General features: G+C 31.6%; 2 protein-coding genes and 1 non-coding gene across 5 annotated transcripts in view; 2 read left to right on the top strand and 1 right to left on the bottom strand.

Annotated features, from left to right (window-relative positions):
* Positions 1 to 2,265: 2,265 nt before the first annotated feature.
* On the bottom strand, positions 2,266 to 2,336 carry TRNAG-GCC (transfer RNA glycine (anticodon GCC)). The gene has a single exon. It is a non-coding gene; the product is annotated as a tRNA-Gly (tRNA).
* Positions 2,337 to 3,602: 1,266 nt separating this feature from the next.
* LOC103974003 (probable protein phosphatase 2C 1) lies at positions 3,603 to 8,705 on the top strand. Of its 3 annotated transcripts, none has more exons than XM_018821669.2 (11): positions 3,603 to 3,810; positions 3,899 to 3,950; positions 4,068 to 4,147; positions 4,241 to 4,322; positions 4,769 to 4,839; positions 6,058 to 6,137; positions 6,248 to 6,345; positions 7,488 to 7,607; positions 7,695 to 7,772; positions 8,120 to 8,168; positions 8,292 to 8,585. In XM_018821669.2, the coding sequence occupies exons 1-11, from the start codon at positions 3,680 to 3,682 to the stop codon at positions 8,375 to 8,377; spliced, it is 927 nt and encodes a 308-aa protein (XP_018677214.1). In that variant the 5' UTR covers positions 3,603 to 3,679; the 3' UTR covers positions 8,378 to 8,585. The 3 variants fall into 3 exon arrangements, with proteins under 3 accessions (XP_018677214.1, XP_009386990.1, XP_065034790.1); XM_009388715.3 differs by having other exon boundaries at positions 3,609 to 3,810; positions 7,488 to 7,611; positions 7,690 to 7,772; positions 8,292 to 8,705; XM_065178718.1 differs by lacking the exons at positions 3,603 to 3,810; positions 3,899 to 3,950; positions 4,769 to 4,839 and having other exon boundaries at positions 4,080 to 4,147; positions 7,488 to 7,611; positions 7,690 to 7,772; positions 8,292 to 8,705.
* Positions 8,706 to 16,013: 7,308 nt separating this feature from the next.
* LOC103974001 (mitochondrial import inner membrane translocase subunit TIM22-4) overlaps positions 16,014 to 20,586 on the top strand; it is a 6,455-nt gene continuing 1,882 nt past the window's right edge. The window contains exons 1-3 of the mRNA XM_009388713.3: positions 16,014 to 16,251; positions 17,947 to 18,137; positions 18,212 to 18,284. Coding sequence (XP_009386988.2) covers positions 16,098 to 16,251; positions 17,947 to 18,137; positions 18,212 to 18,284 — 418 coding nt within the window. The 5' untranslated portion in view covers positions 16,014 to 16,097. The remainder of the gene's footprint in view (positions 16,252 to 17,946; positions 18,138 to 18,211; positions 18,285 to 20,586) is intronic.

Below are 20,586 nucleotides of genomic sequence, written 5' to 3'. Positions count from 1 at the left end.
TAATCAGTCTTAAGTGAATCTTAAGACTTGAATAAGTTTAAATATAATTAAAATAATAAAATTTAAGTTTTAAACGTCATATATATAAAGGATCATCAATTATTTAGTCATGGATGAAGTAATAAAAAAAATTAAATGATGATGTAAATCAAAGAGGAGTGTTACACTAAATATTGAGATACTTAAGTGAGATTGAATGATGAGTTTAGATAAAAATATTATTTTTGTTAAATCAAATTAAACTCAATTAAGGTTGTTGCAACAGTTAAATTATTTTAGTAAAAAAATAAAAGAAAAGGAAAAGTTGAAATGAGGCATAATGGGATTGAATCCAAGACCTTAAGGCCATCTTTTAAACACCTTAATTTGGCCTCATCCTCTTTATCAACCTGATAACCCATAACTTTTTTTTTTTTTTTTCAGTATTCTCTTAGCTTCTCTCAAGGAGGCCATGAAACCTCAACTCTAATGAAGATTGAGATAAAAAAAAAAAAAAAAAAAAAAAATCTCTCTTGCTATACCTAGGGTTTCACTTTTATAAATTATAAATTGATTTTTTCAACTACTTTTGAGTAACCTAGAATTCAAATTTATATTTTTTAATATATTTTGGATGATTATCTTATGGTTCTAAGATCTCTAGTATGACTTTAATATGAGATTGGTGTATAGAGTTATTACTGTGTTAATCTGAGGTACTCAAACTATCTTATTTTCTAAGAAGGGATTATATTCAAGCTAAATTAACCCCCTTAGATATATGATTAGGCTCTAGCCTTTTACTATATTTTAAAAGATTTCTTAGGATATGTGAGATTTAGTTTGAGTGAATACCACCTCTCTACACTAAGATATGAGATTTACAAGTCCAAACAATCCCAATCCAATTTTAACATAATAAAATAGGTATTGGTAGTTGAATCAAGAGGGTAGTTTAGCCTCTAAATTATTCTATTTTAAGCTAAAATTTGGTCTGTATTTAGTTTATATATCTCCTATCTTTTTATAAAATTTCATGATAATTCAAGATAGTTTGGTCAGCTAGAATAGGAAAGCAAGATTGCTTCGTAGAATTGTGTGATAGTTTGATTGATGCTAGTTAGTTCATTTGATTTTAAAATAAATTGTTGAAAAATTGGTGGTGGAATCTTAGGTAAAATTTTAACTTAAGTATAGTTTATTAATGAGATATTTTATTATTTTTTATGGATTATTGTAATGATTTATTATGAATCAACACTTCTATAGGGTTCTTAATTAACATATCTCATGACCCTGTGCTTTCAATTTAATAGGTGTATCATTCCCTAGTATACTCGGTCATTAATGTATCTGCACGTATCTGCTATAACGTATGGTGTTTGAGTGTATGTATATATCATGACATATGGTGTGGGAGTACATGTATATTTTATGATGTACAATATGAGAGTGCATATATATATATATATATATATATATATATATATATATATATATATATATATGACATGTAATGTGAGAATGCATGTATATGTTATGATATGGAGTGTAGAAGTCTATGAATTTATTATATTTATTATGTATGTATATAAGTATTCTAAATTATTTTGACGTAGAATCTTATGTTTTTATTGTGCAGATACTATGTGTAGGGTTATGCTCGCTAAAAAAATCATAGGATAAAGTGTTTATTGTTAATTATCTTATGACAATGATTTTGAAATATGGTATACATGACATGATGTATGCTCACTTGAATAAAATTATAAAGACTTATATTTATTAAGTGATTACTTACTAAAGATCCTATTTTATAAGTAAGGATATTAGTACTTTACTCAAGTGATTTGGTTGGGAAGTGAGTACCTGTAAGCCCATACCAACATATGAACATTTTATACATATAACTTTTTGATATATTATGTGTGTAAAAATTTTAAAAATTTTATGTTTGGATTTTTTTTTATACGTTATAGATTATGTACAAGTATCAAAAATATTATGTACACGAGCAATGTTATCATTTTATTTAATAATTAATATATTTTAATCTTAAGATTATCTATTTTCGTTACATTCCTATCGATAGCAGTAATATAAATAAATAAATAAAAAAAGACATCCTATCTTAACTTAACATGTATGGTATGAATAAAATATGTTTGTGTTGGTTTCTGGAATAATCTTTTCAGCTTGTGTTGGTTTTAGGGACTAAAATATGTTTGTTGATGCTTTCTATGAATCTCCTATTAAATGGCACCTTAATGTTTCTAAAAATTAGCATGCACCAGCCGGGAATCGAACCCGGGTCTGTACCGTGGCAGGGTACTATTCTACCACTAGACCACTGGTGCTGTTATGTTCTCTTTTGGAATTTAATTTAAATATATAGGTATTTATGAATATTTTGCTGTCTTCATCTGAAATACTATTAATATATTTTTTTTGGGAAAGAGACAAGAAAATGAAAAAGATGAGTTTAAACCACAAGTATAACTTACCTCAATGATTGGTGCAACTTAAGTGAAGATATGGAGACTTATAGTCTCCTTTGTTAGAGAAAACATGGATGAGATAATTCCTTTTTCATAATAATAAGGTAAAATTATATGGTACATCCAAAATTGATGATTTCTATAATATTAACTTTATTATATGTTCATACAAAACCTAAAGGTTTTACAATATAACATGGATTTAATGGTACTAAAATATGTTGATGCTTTCTTTGAATCTCCTATTACATGACTCCTAAATGTTAGTACATTGTAAAAAAATATGCAAAGGTTCTGTTGATAAAAATTCCATTAGACCACTGGTGCTGTTATGTACTTCTTTGAATTTTAATTTAAATATATATGTATTTGTAAAATTTAACTTATTTTCATCTTAAATACCATAATAATATTTTTTTTTTGAAAAGAGACATGAAAATGCAAAAATGTCAGTTTAAATCAGAAGTAAAACTTACCTTAATGATTAGTGCAATGATAAGACCTTAAAATCTTATCGTGGAAAAGAAAGAAAATGGAATGAGAATAATCACTTCGAGGATCGACCTCTTAGGGTTTATTATAACAAACTAGAATAATATTTCATTGATTGATTGATTAAAAGAAAGGGTTACATCACTATTTAAAAAATTCTACCTAGGGTCCATCAGAACTTAGATTCTTAATAATAAATAAATATTAAATAAATCTCTACTTGATTCTAACTAAATCAAACAAACTCAATAAACAACTAGATTAAACAGACTCAATAAATATTATTCAAAAACTCATAATATGCAACTTAAGTGAAAATACGGAGATTTATATCCAGAAAATATGGATGAGATGACTCATTTTTCATAATAATAAGGTAAAATTATATAGTACATCTAAAATTGATGATTTCTATAATATTAACTTTATTATATGTTCATACAAAACCTAAAGGTTTTACACTATAACATGGATTTAATGGTACTATGCATTTTAACATATCCATCCTTAGAGGAACAAATATATTATTTTGAGTCTTTATAAGGATGGATGTGTTAAAATTCCTCGTAATCAAGCATCGGCTTCCCAACACGTAACAACCGCTTCCCTCCTCCCAATCCCAATCCATCTCACGAGCGGCGAACCACCCACCGGTATATATCGGTACTTCGCCCTCCTCATTTCCCCACCCAAACCCTACAACAGAAGCGATGGGGAGGCTCTCCATCCCTCACCCCCACCGCCTCCTCCTTCCCTCCCCCTCCCCTCTCCATCCCTCCTCCGATGCCTCCACTATCCCCAGGCGGAGCCGCTTCTCTCCCTCCGCGCATCGGCAAATCAGGTGAAACCTTTCGCGATTCTAGGGCTTCTCTTAGCTCGAATTGAGGTTTAACGACGACGACGACGACGATGATGTTTTGGTTGTGTAGGTCGGAGTTGTCCTTGTCGTGTGGAAGTCATCTCATACCGCACCCAGCAAAGGTGGCTTGAAACTGTGATTTCTTTCTGATGTTTTGAGATTTGCGCTGCTTTGCATTTGTTTTGCCACTTCTTTTGTGCTAGTTTGAGTGTCGCGTGATCGGTTCTTTTCTTTCTAAGGTCGATAAGGGCGGAGAGGACGCCTTCTTCGTGACCAATCACAATGGTGGAATTCTTGCGGTAGCCGATGGTGTTTCCGGGTGGGGAGTTTATCCCTCTAAATTGGCCTTTTCTTTATGGTCGTGCTTCTTCATATTATTGATCGATGTGTTCAAAGTTTTGATGACTGGCAGGTGGGCGGAACAGAGCATCGATCCTGCACTCTTTTCGCAAGAGTTGATGGCAAATGCTTCCGGGCTAGTTGTTGATGAAGAGGTATATTTCATGACTCGGAAAATAGGAGATGATCATAATTTTCAAGAAGCATAAAGGGCCAAACCTACATTGGATCTCTCAAAAAGCTTTTTCTATTGAGCAAAGCAACAGTTTGTGCTGTCTCAGCTAATCATGCATTTCTCAAAATCACTCGAGGGTCTATGGATGTCTTGTTTATTAACGACCTAGCATCAGAAAATTTTGGCCCTTCGTTGCATCTTTTGCCTTGGCTGCTCACAAATAATTCATCTTTGATGATCTCAGTGCACACGAAGTATGTTAGCTTGTGTCACTTATGTATAAGAAATCAAGCTATTTGCTTGGTCCACAAACTTTAAGCCATCGTAATACTTTTTCCCTTGAAAAGAAAAACAACTTAGAAATGTGCACATAGATTAGTTAGATCTTTCACCGATGCATCAGACAAAATTTTAACCTTTTGACAGGTCAGTTATGATCCTCAAGCTCTCATGAGAAAGGCTCATGCTGCAACCTCCTCTGTAGGTTCAGCTACTGTGTAAGTGTTATGTTAGTCTTCCTTTTGTTTCTTTTGGTGTGAATCCTCATACATTGTTGCTCTGGATTTTAGCACAACTATTCATGAATAGATTTGTGTAGAAGATCGGTGTGCTGCATGACTTATCTACTTCTTGCTAATACATCCTTGAGAGGGAATGTGAAGATTGTCTCTGAACTAACAAGGGTTTCGATACATGTTCTTTTTCTCTCTTGTGAGAGGAGCATTGTAATTATTGAGATGGGGGAGACAATTCTTGTTTCTAATAATATAAATTTCTATGAATATATGCTATTGCTTCACGCTTCAGAATGTCAGGCCCTAAATTTATGTTGTCCCTATTCTGAGTGCCTATATCATTTCAATGTACACTATATATATGCTTCAAGGATCATAAGTACCTAGGTCACATTTGCTTCAAGGATTGTAACTGGCTGTGAGCACAGACATACAGAGTCTCTTAGTATACCTGAACTTGTATGATTTCTCTTCTTTTAATATCAGTTTATTATTTGCTTATCATAGTATGTTCATGTGCTTCACGAGAACTGTGTTTCATGGTTGATAACATGTTTCATTTCTCTCATGATATGGACAACTGTACCATCTGCACAAATGATTAGTATTTGAGCCTTCTCATTACTAAGCAATGCTTGCTGGAAATATGGACCACATGACATATATCTGCAGTAGCATGAAGACATTCATGTTTTAGTAAAGATTACAAATGTATTACTTTATTGAGGAAACCTATGAACTAACAAGTGATTCTACATTGTTTGCATTTCTCATGCACTGACATTTAACTTTTTTTATTGTATCACTATCGAGACATTAAGCAATTATTAATGATGAATTATCTGTCAAGTATGGTAGTCGTATTAGTTATGACAGTGCATTTTGTTTTTACATGGGGCAACCTTCAATAAAATTGGACATAATTGAGATGTTTTTTATTTGCATTTCCTCACAGAATATGATATAAATGTCACTAAACTGTTACAAATGCAATCTTGTGAAGTTAATGCCTTGATAATAATTGTTGCAATTTGAGCAGATCAACTAATCTATATGTGGCTTCTTTCTTTTCTTTTTTTCTTCTTTCTGTTATAAATTATAGCCACTGGATGTATGGTTGCTTCTCCTTCATTAGTGTGTGATTGTTTGAACGATTCAAAAGTTGAGGGCAGATACTTACTGCTTGCCTGCTATGGATAGTATAATTGCAATGTTGGAGAAGGATGCAACCTTAAAAGTAGCAAATGTAGGAGATTGTGGACTTCGACTTATACGAAGAGGTGATTCATGAATAAATGAATATCCTAGTTTTGTTTCTTTTGTGGTTCTTGCCACACAATCTGTGTGAATTTAGATTGGCTTTTTCCTATTCCCTCATTCTCTTGTACAGGGCAAGTAGTCTTTGCGACATCTCCACAAGAACATTATTTTGACTGTCCTTACCAATTGAGCTCTGAGAAAATTGGACAAACATATCAGGATGCCATGGTAATTCTTTTGTCTTGAATCTTATTAGATTCTTTTTCTGGTCATCTTCTTCCTGAACTTCGTTTGCTGATTCTCTAGTTTGTTCCTTTTGTAGTGTACCTCTGACTGGGACCTGACATGAAATATTAAATATTTCAAATGGACTTTAGATCAGCATTGGCATTTAAGACTGCTTTCAGTATCTCATTACTCTGTCATCTAATACAGTGATTTAATAGGACATATGTTTAGTTGAACATATTCATAATTTATTTGCTCATTTGAAATATCAAACTCCTTATTAACTAGAAAAGAAATGTATGGATGATAAATTACTTGGATAGTGCTTTATTGTTTACCAAAATTTGTACTCAATGTTGCAAAAACTGATCTATGCTTGTGATGCCATCTAAAGTTATTTTTAGATTTGAACTCGAACAATTGGCAGGTAAAATGAACCTTCTGCTGGAGTGGAGAACCAAAAATTAAAGAGATAAGACAAGAAAAACTTCTTTTTCATTTTGCTATAGAATTGAAAGTTACACTGAATACTGCTGTATCATCTGAAACACTAACAGTTGAAAATAAAATTTAATTTTGAACTGCTTCAGATAATGTTAAAGAAGGCTTGTATTACCCATATGTGCCATATTAATGTGATCTTCAACTTCAATTGCACAACAAGCTTATATGTCTTGCATTATGTAAAGTAATCAGGCTTTGTTCTGTCTGCTTATCACAACTAGTTAGGTAGCAGCTTTGTATGAATGCAGTGCAAAGGATAGGTTTCCGTTAAGTGGTCACCAGAACTAATGCGAGTTTTCGATTGTGTTGAACTCAGTCCTAGGAGCATTCTTGACAATAAAAAGGCATGGCCATTATGTTCTCATGTATCCAATGTACTGTTAATTTAAATGTTCTCTCATGCAAATTTTACTTGCAATTCATAACATGTGTGGATGCATCTTTGACCACAGTTTTTGAAGTTGTAAATTTTGTGTTGCAAACAGAGTCTCACTCTCTTTTGAGAACCTTCTGAAGCAGCTGCATCTATATCCCATCTTATGCTTCTTATTCTGTAGTTTTTTCAGCTCATAATTTGCTGGCTCTTCTACATATGAAGCAATTTCACTTACTATGGAATACTGTTATTTACCTGACAGGTATGTACTGTTGAGTTGATGGAAGGAGATATAGTTGTCATGGGCTCGGATGGCCTTTTCGACAATGTCTTCGATCATGAAATAATTTCTACTGTCTCTGGGTCTCCAGAAGTGGCCGAGGCTGGTTTGTTTACAATTCAAAAAAATTCTAAATTTAACTTAAAGTTTTATTTTCTAATAGAATCCATTCTTTCCATTGTAGCAAAGATACTAGCCAATTTAGCAAGTAATCATTCGAAGGATCCAAATTTTGATTCACCATATTCCATGGAAGCCAGGAGTAGGGTACGGAAATACTTTCAAACGTCTTTTTTATTTTATGATGGGATAGTGTACAAAGGGCCAAGTGCATGAAGTTCTTTTTTTTTTTTTTTTCCTATCAATGTGGTTATGGTCAATAAAGCTAGTAGACAAGTTAGATCAGAATATCTTGTTTTCCGGTACTTTGCAAAAGCTAAGGACTTTGATTGTGAGGCTGTTCTTTAAAAGTTTGGTCGAACTGCTTTACAGAATCCGGTAATTTTCTTTTGCAAGAACATTTTCTGGAAAAAAAAATGTTCCCATTGCAGAGAACTTGTTAGCTAGACCTGAAAAATTTATCGGAAGTTACATAACATGGTATTTTAATGCAGGGCTTTGATGTACCCTGGTGGAAGAAAATTCTTGGAAGAAAATTAACAGGCATGGATTCTTAATCTTGTTGGTTTGAATAAATTGCTTCTGCCGTGCACTTAACTGTGGACATTATGTTGTCATTGTCTTCATCAAATATTAAATGCAAGGTTCTGTTGTTGTTTGATGCAGGGGGTAAGCTAGATGATATCACTGTTATCGTTGGGCGAATAATTAGCTCATCAGATAGCAGAGAGGTGGGCTATGAAACCACTTAGTTTTGTGGTTTGAGTTACAGATGTGAAGATTTTGGAATGATTAAAATTTACATTAGAGCGTAAGTGGATCCGAAGAAACTTCTGTTTTAAGAACAGAAATTTATTTCGGTCGGGGGGTTACAATGTCATTCTAGCTACTATACGTGGAGACATTAGGTAAATGTTTGGAGAAAAAAAAAAAGTATATAATCCACTTGATGGTTGTTCATACACTGCTACACCTGCTTATGTTTGCATCTATGTTCCAAACAAGATACTTTTGCTCCCTGGATGAGAATATTACCAATCAGTAGAACTAATGACAGATTGCTGCTTATATTTCTTTTCATTGTTAGCTCATGGCACATGTTTGTGATCGTAATATTTGAGCATTTCTCATCATTTCGCTGAATTGTTTTGCACTTTTTTGTATATAGTATTGAATGATAAACCAACACTTTTTATCATACGTCGTTGCAATGATGCAGTGACTTGGAAATTTGCATTGCACAGAGTACACTGCCACAATCTTTTCAGATGGTCCGTTGAATGCTGTTAAGTTCAATCATATAGCACTTAGTTTTTACCAGAATTTTTACTACTTATTCCAATAAAAACATGTTTTATTCCTTCATGTCAACATCTCGAAAGTGACATGAGAAAAGGAGTGGGCTAAGAAAAAGATATTCGTATAGAGTGTCAGGAACATGTTTTATTCATATAGTGTCTCTGCTTAAAAACATATTTAAATAGTTTTTTTATTTAAAAAAAGATAATATTAATCTTGAAAAATCATTTGGGTTCATATAAAATTAAATTCGATAAAAAAAATTAATTTAACTTGAATTTTTTTTTATCATATACTGTGCATTCATATTTTACATTTACCAGTCATCTTCGGTCGGTCGTTTCTTATTTCACCGTTGTTGTTGTTAGTGTATTTCATAGCTTCTAAGCATTGTCGGATTGAGTTCTATAGTCGGTAACATCGGCTTTTGTTGTTGTTGGTGTATTTCATAGCTTCTAAGCATTGTCGGATTGAGTTCTATAGTCGGTAACATCGGTTCCTATGAGCTTCTATTTCGTCGCTACCAAGGATTCTAAGGTTTGAGTATTTCTTATTTTTAAGGTTCTAAAACTATAGTACCAGCCAATATTGTGGGATTGAGTTCTATAGTTGGTAACATCGGCTCCTGTGAGCTTTTATTTTGTCGCTACCAAGGATTCTAAGGTTTGAGTATTTCTTATTTTTAAGGTTCTAAAACTATAGTACCAGCCAATATTGTTGGATTGAGTTCTATAGTCGGTAACATCGGCTCCTGTGAGCTTCTATTTCGTCGCTACCAAGGATTCTAAGGTTTGAGTATTTCTTATTTTTAAGGTTCAAAAACTATAGTACCAGCCAATATTGTTTTTAATAGAGCTTTGATAGTTATTTCAAGTTATGCCTCTGTAAAAATATTTGTTAGGAAATATAAACTTTACGTTTATTGTGTAGTTAGGATTATTTTAGGGTTGTATTGATGTTTACTATTTAAAACAGTGCTATGAAAACTTCTTATTTTGCTACTAATATTTTGAGCCTTCTTTATAAAAATAAAATTTTTGTCTAGAATAGTGTGCTATTTTCGTCTTGTATATTTCATTTCCAACAAATTATAATTCATCCATGCAATATTTTTTTTTATATATTTGAGCTTTAAAAAGGTCTACAATAAATACTAAAAATTTGGTATAAAGAAAATTTTCCTAATAGGTGACGCATTGTTAATTGAGGAAAATTCAAAAACAATGCATTCCATTGATGCATTAGTCAATCTCAAACTTTTAAAAAAGCTTTGAATATAACATTTATGAACATATGTTATTGGTTTTTCATTTTAGAGAATTCTTTTGATATTTTATGAATTTTTTAGCATTTTAATAGTGTGTTATTTTTTATTTTGTATTTCTAAAAAAATTATAAGGCATCAATGTAATGTTTTTCGCATTTGATTTTTTAAATAGGTTATATGTTGAAAATTTGGTTTAGAGAAAAGGATTTCTTAATAGGTGATGCACTATTATTGAGGAAAATTAAAAAATAAGTGTATAGACACACTATTTAAAATTATCTTAAATTTTACAAAAGCTTTGAATAAGACACTTAACATACATCACTAGTTTTCTATTTTAGAGAATTTGTTTGATATTTTTATATATTTTTGAGCATATGAACTATGTCATTTTCTTTTTTTCTCCTTGTTTTTCTATTTCTAACAAATTATAATGCATTCATTCAATGTTTTTTCACATTTGAGTTTCTAAATAAGTCTTCAATATATATAGAAAATTTGGTCTAGAAAAAATATTTCCTAATAGGTGATTCATTATTTTTGAGAAAAAATAAAAGAATAATGCATTGTATAGATATACTGTTTAAAATGATCTCAAATTTTTAGGAAAGCTTTGAATAGAATGCTTATAGACATATGTCATCGGTTTTCTATTTTAGAGATTTGTTTGATATTTTTATGAATTTTTGAGCATTTGAACGATGTGTCATTTTTCTTTTTTCTCTTTATTTTTTATATTTCTAATAATTTATAATGTATATATATATATAATTTTTTTTAATTTGAGCTTGGTTAACAATATATGTAAAAATTTTGGTTTAAAGAAAATTTTCTATGTAACATTTTACTCTTAGTCTTATCCAGGTGTGATTAAAGTATGATGTCACTTTTTTAATTTTTTTACTGCTATCAATAGGAGTGTAGCAGAAAAGTAAATAATATTAGCTAATTTATTAAATAAAATAATAGAGTTTCGTTTGTACATAATGATTTTAACATCTATACATAATTATAATCTTTAAACAAAAGAAAAACATGTTCAAAAGTTATACACATACAAATGTTCATAGGTCATTGTTCATATCTCTATTATCATAAGCTTGCATGTGTTCACTTCCCTACCCAATCATTTGGGAGGGGTATTAGTATATTTACTTGTAAAATAGAATCTATAGTGAGTAATCACTTAGTAAATATAAGTGTTTATAGTTTTATTTAGATGAGCATATACCATGTCATGTATATAATATTTTAAAATCATTGATAAAAAATATTTAATAGTAAATACCTCATCTCATAGCTTATTTAGCAATCAAAACCCTACAACATACCATATACAAAATAAAAAAATAAAATCCCACATTGAAATAATTTAAAACATAACAAATTTATGGACTTCTATACCCTATATCATAATATATACGTGCACTCCTATACTATATGTTATTGTAATATATACATGCACTTCCACATCACACGTCATAATATATATATGTACTCTTGCATCATATATATATATATATATATATATATATATATATATATATATATATATATATATATATATATATATATATATATATATTCTCACACCGCATGTCATAATATATAAACGTATTCCTACACCACATGTTACAACATATACATACATTGCAAGTCGTATCATATACATACACTCCCACACTCTACGTTATAGAAAATAAATGTATTATCACATCACACATCATCATATATGCATACAGATCTTTTTATTGTAATTCATATATTTTTATACTTATAAAATATATACATTCTTATACTTAGTTTATGACAATCATATCATTCCAAAATACATTATAAATATGATAATTTATATGACTACTATTTTATAATGAATTAAGCCTATGTTTACCTGATTTAATTCAAAAATAAAGATGATAATGAAAAGCCATGTTTTGTTCCTTAATGATTGAGTATGTTAGGGAGAGGTGCACCTATCAAATTGGAAGTATAAAGTTTAGATGCCTTAATTAAGAACCCTACCTTTTGAATTGTTAATTTTAATAATTTATAGTAATAATTTATTAAATTTTTTTGATAAAATCCCTAATATAATAGGCCATACTCAACTTGAAGATTCATCTAATTTCTACCACTAATTTGTCAATAATTTACTCTATAATCAAATGAACTAGTTAGTATCACTCACACTATCACACAATTTTATGAAAAAAATTTACTTCACTATTTTAGCTAACCAAACGATCATGAATTATCATAAATTTTGTAGAAAATAAGAGACATATAAAACTAAATACACACTATTTTAGCTTAAAACATAATCATTTGGAGGCTAAATTATCCTCCTCATTCACTATCAATACCTATCTATTTTGTTGAAATGGTCTATTTGAATTTATAAACTTCATATCTAAAAATGATACAATTTCAAATCTCATATAAGCTTAAGGAAATCTTTTAAAGCATATCAAAGGATAGAACCTAATCAATTTAACTCGAATAGAATCCATACGTAGTAAACAAAGGATTCTGAGTACCTCAAATTGGGACATTTAATAACTCTATGTACCAATCTCATATTAAAGTCATACTAGAGGTTTTAGAACATAAGAGATTTATACAAATATATCCAAAAATCAAATATTAAATCGAAGTTGAGATTATTCAAAAGGAATTGAAAAGATCAATCTATAATATGTAAAATTGAAATCCTAGATATAGCAAGCGAAGAATTGAGTTTTTTCTATCTCACCCTTTCTTAAAGCTGAGGTAAGAAAGTCATGAGTAATCTGGTTGGTAAAAGGATGAGGTTAAAATAAGATAGATGTGCTTTAGGGGTTATCATGAGATCTAAGGTTGGATTGAACCTTATTTCAAGTTTTTATTTTTTTTTATTTTCTTCTTTTATTAATATAATTATAAGACTACAACAACTTCAATTGTATCTAATTTAGTTTGACAAAAGAGATATTTTTTTGGTATAAACTTATCCATCAATTTTACTTATGCATCTCAACATTTTTAGTATAACACTCCTCTTTAATTTGTGTTTTCGATTAATTTTTTATTACTCCATTCATATTTAAGTATTTTATTATTCTCCACATATATTGTATTTAAAATTTAAAATTTAAAATTTTCTACTTAATTCTTGTCATAGGGATGATTTTGACCCATACTAACTCATCTGTCATCGAGGCTGACACCTAAGTAGGACTCCAAGTCACCAGCCCCAAAATGGCACCATAGGACGTCCCGATGTGCACAGCATCAATAACTAGCGATAATCGCTCTACCTTATCAAGATCAAAGAATGATCAGGTGGTTCACCTGATCTCATCCCGGATCGGTCAATGAGAAGGCCTAGGGTTCAGGTATAAAAAGGAACCTATCAACTCACGTTGAGAGGGGGGATAATATGTGTTAGGACCGTTTCAGCACTAAGAGAGGAGGTGAATTAGTGTTTAAGGAAAACTTTCGTTGATTCAACAAAATCTCGTTTGATGAAAAATGGTATCGAAAATGTTAGTGTGGTTGATTTAGAATAAGTGTAATAAGCAATTAAAGCAATATCAATGACAATGAAAAACAGAATAAATATGCAAACTGAGTTTTATAGTGGTTCGGTCGTTGTGACCAACGTCCACTCCCGATTCCTCTTCACTCGAAGCTACCGACTTTCACTACCGATCTTCTTTCAACAAGCGAAGATCAACTACCTTTATAACTCTTATGCACTCATGCAATGTTCTTTGACATTTGACCCTTTAAATGTATTATTTTTAGCCAAAATCCAAAAATAGTACATTATTACAATTTTAAGATACCTTTGAATTAGATCTAGATGAACATATGTCAGTGTTTTTCTATTTTAGGAATTTTTTTTGATATTTTTAGAATTATTTTGGTCCTACACAAAGTGTCATTTTCTAATTTTAAAATAATATTTAATTTTTTAAAAATATCATGCACTCATGTAATTTTTTCTTAACATTTGACCTTTTAGATATCAAATACTTGATAAAAATTTGACCATAAAAAAGTTTTATTGATACGCGATGAATTGTTTTTAGACAAAATCTAAAAATCTTGCATTAAGACATCTCAAAATATCTTGTAAGTTTCAAATCCCTTTGAATTGTATCTGAATAGATATATGTTAGTTTTAATTTTACATTTCTTTGATTTTTTTTTAAAATTATTCAAGTGGTATGTCATTTTTAAATTTTTTTTAAAAATATCATACATTGTTTTTGACATTTTGACTTTCTAAACCAGTCGTATCGACGAACAGTTGTTTATGGACTTATGATTGTTTATTCAACCTTCTAAAGTCTTTGTTTTTTTCCTTCTCCTCTTATCTCTTTTGCACTTAAGATGCTCATTGAATTACTTATAAAGTTTTCTGAAACGTCGAGACTTGACCGTCGCTCATTTTTCAAATTACTAAACTTGTTGTTTTACAAGTCGTTCGGGACTCGCACAAGATTGCAACTCGGCTAATCATTGCGGATGCATATATCATAAGGACGTCTCATGACTTAGATAATCTCAAATAAGTTTGAGAAGTTGACGCAATGATGTTTCACAACTTAGGTAGCTCTAACTAAGTCTATGACAATTACCGCAAGGGTGCCTCATGACTTAGGTTATTCTATATAAGTTCGTGACATTACGATAAAAATTCAGTCACAAGATATTTTTTATTATATGCAATGCACTGTTTTGATAAAAAAAAAACAATTAACAGTAACAAAAGACAAGTTTACTGTTTTAAACTTACATTAAAGTACAATATGAAATCTTTGATACATGCAATATATGTAATTTATCTTTTCTAAATAACTATTAAATGATCGACCACTAGCAAGACAATATAGTACACTTACATGATTTTTTTTTTTGTATTTTCAATTCAAGAAAAAAGAAAAACACTCAAAGACAAAGAACAACGACAACCCACACATAGAAAAAAGCAGAAATAAAAAAGAAAAATGATAAAAGATAAACTTTTTATTTTTCTTATCAATATTAGCACCAGTATAAGAACAACAACATCGTACATACCACTTTACAGATTTATTTTTTAATAAAAAAATATTATTAAACTAGTATAAACTATTTCAATCTGAACCAATCAACAAAACCTACTGTTTTGGGTGGAAAAAGATTAAACTAAGGTTAAATATATAAAATAACACATCAAGATATATTGCACGGATATTTTTTCGAAGTAAAAACGTTGAGAAAAAAACTAAATTTTAATTTTTTTTTTTTAAGAATTTGACCGAAAAAAGATTGAGAATCTGAAGACTCTTGAGGTGCCTCCTTAGATGTTCTTCTTCCGTACAGTCAAACCTGAGATCTATGAACACAAATATTCAAATAAGATCTTACGAAGCAAGTTGGATTTGTTGGGAACTTTTATTTCTTTTTTCCACCTTTCTTATTTCCCATGTTCAATGTAATAAAGTGTGTATTCTCAGTGTCAGTGGAACTCAAATCAATAATAGCATTTGAAGTTAATGTCAGTGCATCAGAGGACACGACTCTCACCACAAACCAAGCGGAACGAGTCGAACCATACGATTCGTCGCGAGACAAACTGAGCAAGTCGACTCAATCACAGCAAACCACGATCTCGTAACTTATATCGTAAATAATATCGTGTTCTCGTACCCGAAGCAATCCTTTTTCTACTTATTGCAACGCGTACCTGAATATTAGTTGCTCATTGGGGACCCACAAGCACCGTCAATTGCTCCAATAAGGCGACGGGTAGGTTCCGGGTGGCGGAACGAGAAAGCTATCTTGGGTCGTCACTTCAAACACGGTGGTCATCACTGGTTCATCGAACTTCCTTCTTGCTTGGATTCTACAGTGCGATCGAGGGGCGAGATCGGTGCATGGGCGCGGCCGATGGAGAGCCCCGGGAGGCCCCCGAGGAGGAGGAGGAGAAGCCGCGGATAGAGCCGCTGCGGCTCCCGACGCCGGAGGAGATACGAGGCCAGGACATCTGGAACAACTGCGCCGTCCGCAGCGTCGTCAGTGGCATCATGGGTGAAAATGCCTCCCTGTTCCTCTTAAAATCGCGATGAGGATCGGTTTACTCGCTGAAAGACGATATTTTTATCTGTTTCTTTCCTGAATTCATGGTTTGGTTTTTGGTTTTGGTCCTTTTAGAGGATTCTCCTTGTGTGCCAACTGACTATTAGTGCATTCCATGTGTTCGACGTTAGTTCGGAAAGCTAATGCGGCATGTAAAGCTGGACTTCTCGATTGAGTTCACGTAGTTGCAATGCATTGATGAAGGTTGCGACGCTTGGAGCACTAGTCTGTGCTCGTTCAAGATACAAAAAATTTTAGTGTTTTTCTTATTTTCAAATGTCTCAGGTTGATTGTAAATAAGGAGGCATGCATATGATTTTGTTTCTGATCCCTGCGGACTTGTATGTGTGGTTAAGCTTCAACCCATCTTGGCATTTGACAATGAATTGTTCTTCTCTCAACTCTGTGTGCTTGGTGATGGTAGGCCTAGAGGATCTATACTTTAGTCGCTGAAGAAGTTTGCTAGGTGTGAGATGTGCTTATGGTATTGCTATTAAACTGCCATTTTCCATCTATGGTATCAATACTAAATTACATAAGCAATCTCTCAAGTCAGTGATACATGCATTGCATCATGAACTGAAATATTGAAGACTGAAAATGCTTAGAAATTGTTGATAAGGACGGTACTTAGATATTACAGATTTATTTTCTCTTATTGATTGTCAGTTTATTAATTATTAGGAGTGGTGTAACCCGATGTAGTTTGGTGGTTTGATAAGGATAAAGAGTGGGGAGGAAGAAGATTAGAGGAATGGAGAGAAGAATCAGACGATATCAAGGCTTATTAGTCACTAAGCAAACCCAATAACAATTTATAAAATAATAACACATTTTCTAATACGATGCATCTATATGCATATTAAGGCCCTGCGAAGCCTAACCAGAGGACTCTGGGAAAAAAATCATAACCTTTTTCTGTTGCTACTTCATCGGACAGTATTATTTGATCTTAAGTAGATCAATCTGAATTTTTAGAATAAAGATTCTTCAGATATGGACTCTTTCAGTTTGATCATCACTTAATCTCGTGAAATTGTTGCATGTATTCTTGGCTTATGAATCCTAATCATAATGGGCCAGCCTTCATCTCTCTGTGTAGCAGCATTTGATTTGAATTTAAATCCTTGTTGGCCTCTTGACACACCTTCCAGCTGACAACTACCCGATAAGTCTTAGTCACTATGATCGTATATAACAGAACTCTTAACGACTAGAATCAATCATGTATCTGTGGCCGTAAACAAAGCCTAGATAACTCGAAATAATAACTGAAGTGAAATTACATTTATTAAGTAGTCAAAACGAACAAAATAAATAAACAATTCAGTAAAATTTATTTTGATCTAGGAAGTTATTAACAAGCTAAGCTCTAGCTTAACTGAAATCACATACCAATATTCTGATAAAATTAACAGAAAACTACGATAGAAAAAACTCAATCCTATACCTAACACAATGCATTGTAGACCTTATCAAAGTATTTTGAGACTAATTTGAAGACATGGTTGCATCAAAAAGTTCTCATTTTATGCATTACTGACTAGTTGATATCCATCTTTGTATGGCCTTTTTTGCTTTCCCTGTTTTCCACTGATACTTTGCAAATTAAACAAATAAGCAAATATTTGAATTTTGGTATTTTAGGCGGTGGACTTGGTCTATTCATGGGCTTGTTTCTTGGGGCTCTGGATAATCCTATAATGCAGGATGAGATGACGGCAAAGCAGCAATTCATATATACAGCAAAACAAATGGGGCGGAGAAGTTATAGCTCTGCAAAGGCATTTGCTGTCATGGGCTTTATTTTCTCAGCTGCTGAGTGTGTTATAGAGAAGGTAAAAGGATGGGGGAAATTCTATTGACCATCTTTTGTTAGCCTGACTTGATTTGATATTTTGATATTTTTTAGGCTCGAGCAAAACATGACACCACAAATACATTTGTTGCTGGTTGTGTTACAGGAGGGGCTATTTCTGCAAAAGGTAATTTTCTGCACTTTGCAAGTAAATGGAACTAAAAGTTGTTTCAAGGTTCTATGTTTGAAGGTTGACATACTCGAGCAAAATGATAAACTTTTTAGAAGAAATCATTTATTTTCATGATATCTTTTATTTGTACCCATGGTTTTCATACTATTCAACAAAACTAATAGTGCTGCTTGAAATTCGTATCCTCATGTTTTTTTTTTAACTATCCTCCATTCTTCAATAACCTTGGAAGCAATAGTTGCATCAATATCAGATATAATTTTTAATTTAGTATTTTTTCATCTACTTTGTAACACTCTACTCCTAATTCCACCCATACCCGATATGCATGACTAAAGTAGGATGTCACATTTCAATTTCATTACTGGTGTCAATAGGAGTGCAGCGGAAAGTAGGCAATCTTAAGATTAAAACATGCTAACTTACTAAACCAAATGATAGAGTTTTCCTTGTACATAGTGTTTTTGACACCAATACATAATTATAACATCTAGTCAAGAGAAAACACAAACATAATATGTTCAAAATTTATACACATAAGATGCTCACAGGTCATCGTCTATATTTATGCTGGCATGGGCTTGCATGTGCTTACTTTCTTATCCAATCACTTGGGTGGGGTACTAATATCCTTAGCTACAAGATAGGGTCTATAATGAATAATCACTCTATAAGTATAAGCTTTTATAGCTTTATTCAAGTGAGTATGTATTATGTTATATATATAACATTTCAAAATCATTGACATAATACATTTAATGATAGACATCTCATCCTATGACTTCTTTAGTAAGCATAGCCCTACAACATAGTATATACATAATAAAAAGGTAAAATTCTATGTCAAAATAATTCAAATATTTATATGCACATATAGGAAACATAACAAATTCATGGACTTCTATACTTTATATCATAACATATATGTGCACTCCCACATACGTGTGTTCCTACATCGCACGTCATAGTATATACATAGACTCCCACACTGCATGTCATAACATATATATACATTGTACGTCGTAACATATCTGTGCACTTCCATATCGTACGTCATAGAAAACACATGTACTCCCACACTGCATGTCATCATATATATGCATACAAGATATTTTTATCGCAATTTATATATTTTTATGCTTACAAAATACATATATTTACATTTAGCTCATGACAATCATATTAGTCGAAACATGCTTTCCAAAATATCTTATGTATACGATAATTTATACGACTATTATTTTTAGTAAATTAAACTTATACTTACCTGATTGAACTAAAAAATGAAGATACCAAGGAAAGATCATGTTCCTTATTGATCGAGTGTGCTAGGAAGCGATACATCTATCAAATTAAGATCATAGGGTCATGAGATGCCTTGATTAAGAACCTTATCTCTTGAATTGTTGATCTATAATAATTTATTACAATAATTCATAAAAAAAGTTCGATAAAATCCCTTATAAAATAAACTATACTTAACCTGAAAATTCATCTAGATTTCACTGCCAAATTTCCAACAATTCACTTTAAAATCAAATGAACTAATTAGTATCAATCAAACTATCATACCATTCTACGAAGAAATTTTATTTCACTATTCTAGCTGACTAAATGATCTTGAATTATCATGAAAATTGTAGGACACTAAAAGACATATAAAACAAAATACACATTAATTTCAGCTTAAAAAAATCATTTGGAGGTTTAACTACCCTCTTAATTTAACTATCAACACCTATTCTATTCTGCTCAAATTGGGTTGGGACTGTCTGAACATATAAATCTCATATCTTGGTAGATAAAGGTGGTATTCACTTAATTCCAAATCTCATAGAACCTTGAGGGAACTTTTAAAATATATCAAAGGACAATACATAATCATATCCTTAAGGGGGTTAATTTAGCTCGAATAGAACTCCTAAAAAAATAGGGGATTTTGAATACCTCGAATTGGGACAATCACAACTCAGTACATCGATATCAAATTAAGGTCAGACCAGAGGCCATAGAACCGTAAGAGAATCATACAAAACATATTAAAAAATAAAATATTAATTCAAAGTCTAGGTTACTCAAAAGCAACTGATAAGATCAACCTATAATCAGTAAAATTGAAGCCCTATGTATGGCAAGGGAAGAATTAGGTTTTTCTTATCTTACTCTTCCTTAGAGTAGGGGTTTCCTAGCTTTTCTGAGAAAAATTGAGAGAATGACCGAAGAAAAAGAGAAATGGTCGTGAGTTATCAAGTTGGGAAAGAGAATGAGACCAAAATAGAGTAGAGATACTTAAGAA

This window comes from Musa acuminata, unplaced genomic scaffold (assembly GCF_036884655.1).
Source record: "Musa acuminata AAA Group cultivar baxijiao unplaced genomic scaffold, Cavendish_Baxijiao_AAA HiC_scaffold_1137, whole genome shotgun sequence".
Taxonomy (NCBI): Eukaryota; Viridiplantae; Streptophyta; class Magnoliopsida; order Zingiberales; family Musaceae; genus Musa; species Musa acuminata.
Note: the sequence above shows the minus strand (reverse complement) of the source record. Positions and strands in the feature narration are given on the sequence as shown.

Coding starts and splice junctions, on each gene's coding strand:
- LOC103974003 (XM_009388715.3), top strand. CDS start 3,680: ATGGGGAGGCTCTCCATCCCTCACCCCCACCGCCTCCTCCTTCCCTCC. Junction 4,323..4,768: donor GGCTAGTTGTTGATGAAGAG/GTATATTTCATG, acceptor ACCTTTTGACAG/GTCAGTTATGATCCTCAAGC. Junction 6,138..6,247: donor ACTTCGACTTATACGAAGAG/GTGATTCATGAA, acceptor TCTCTTGTACAG/GGCAAGTAGTCTTTGCGACA.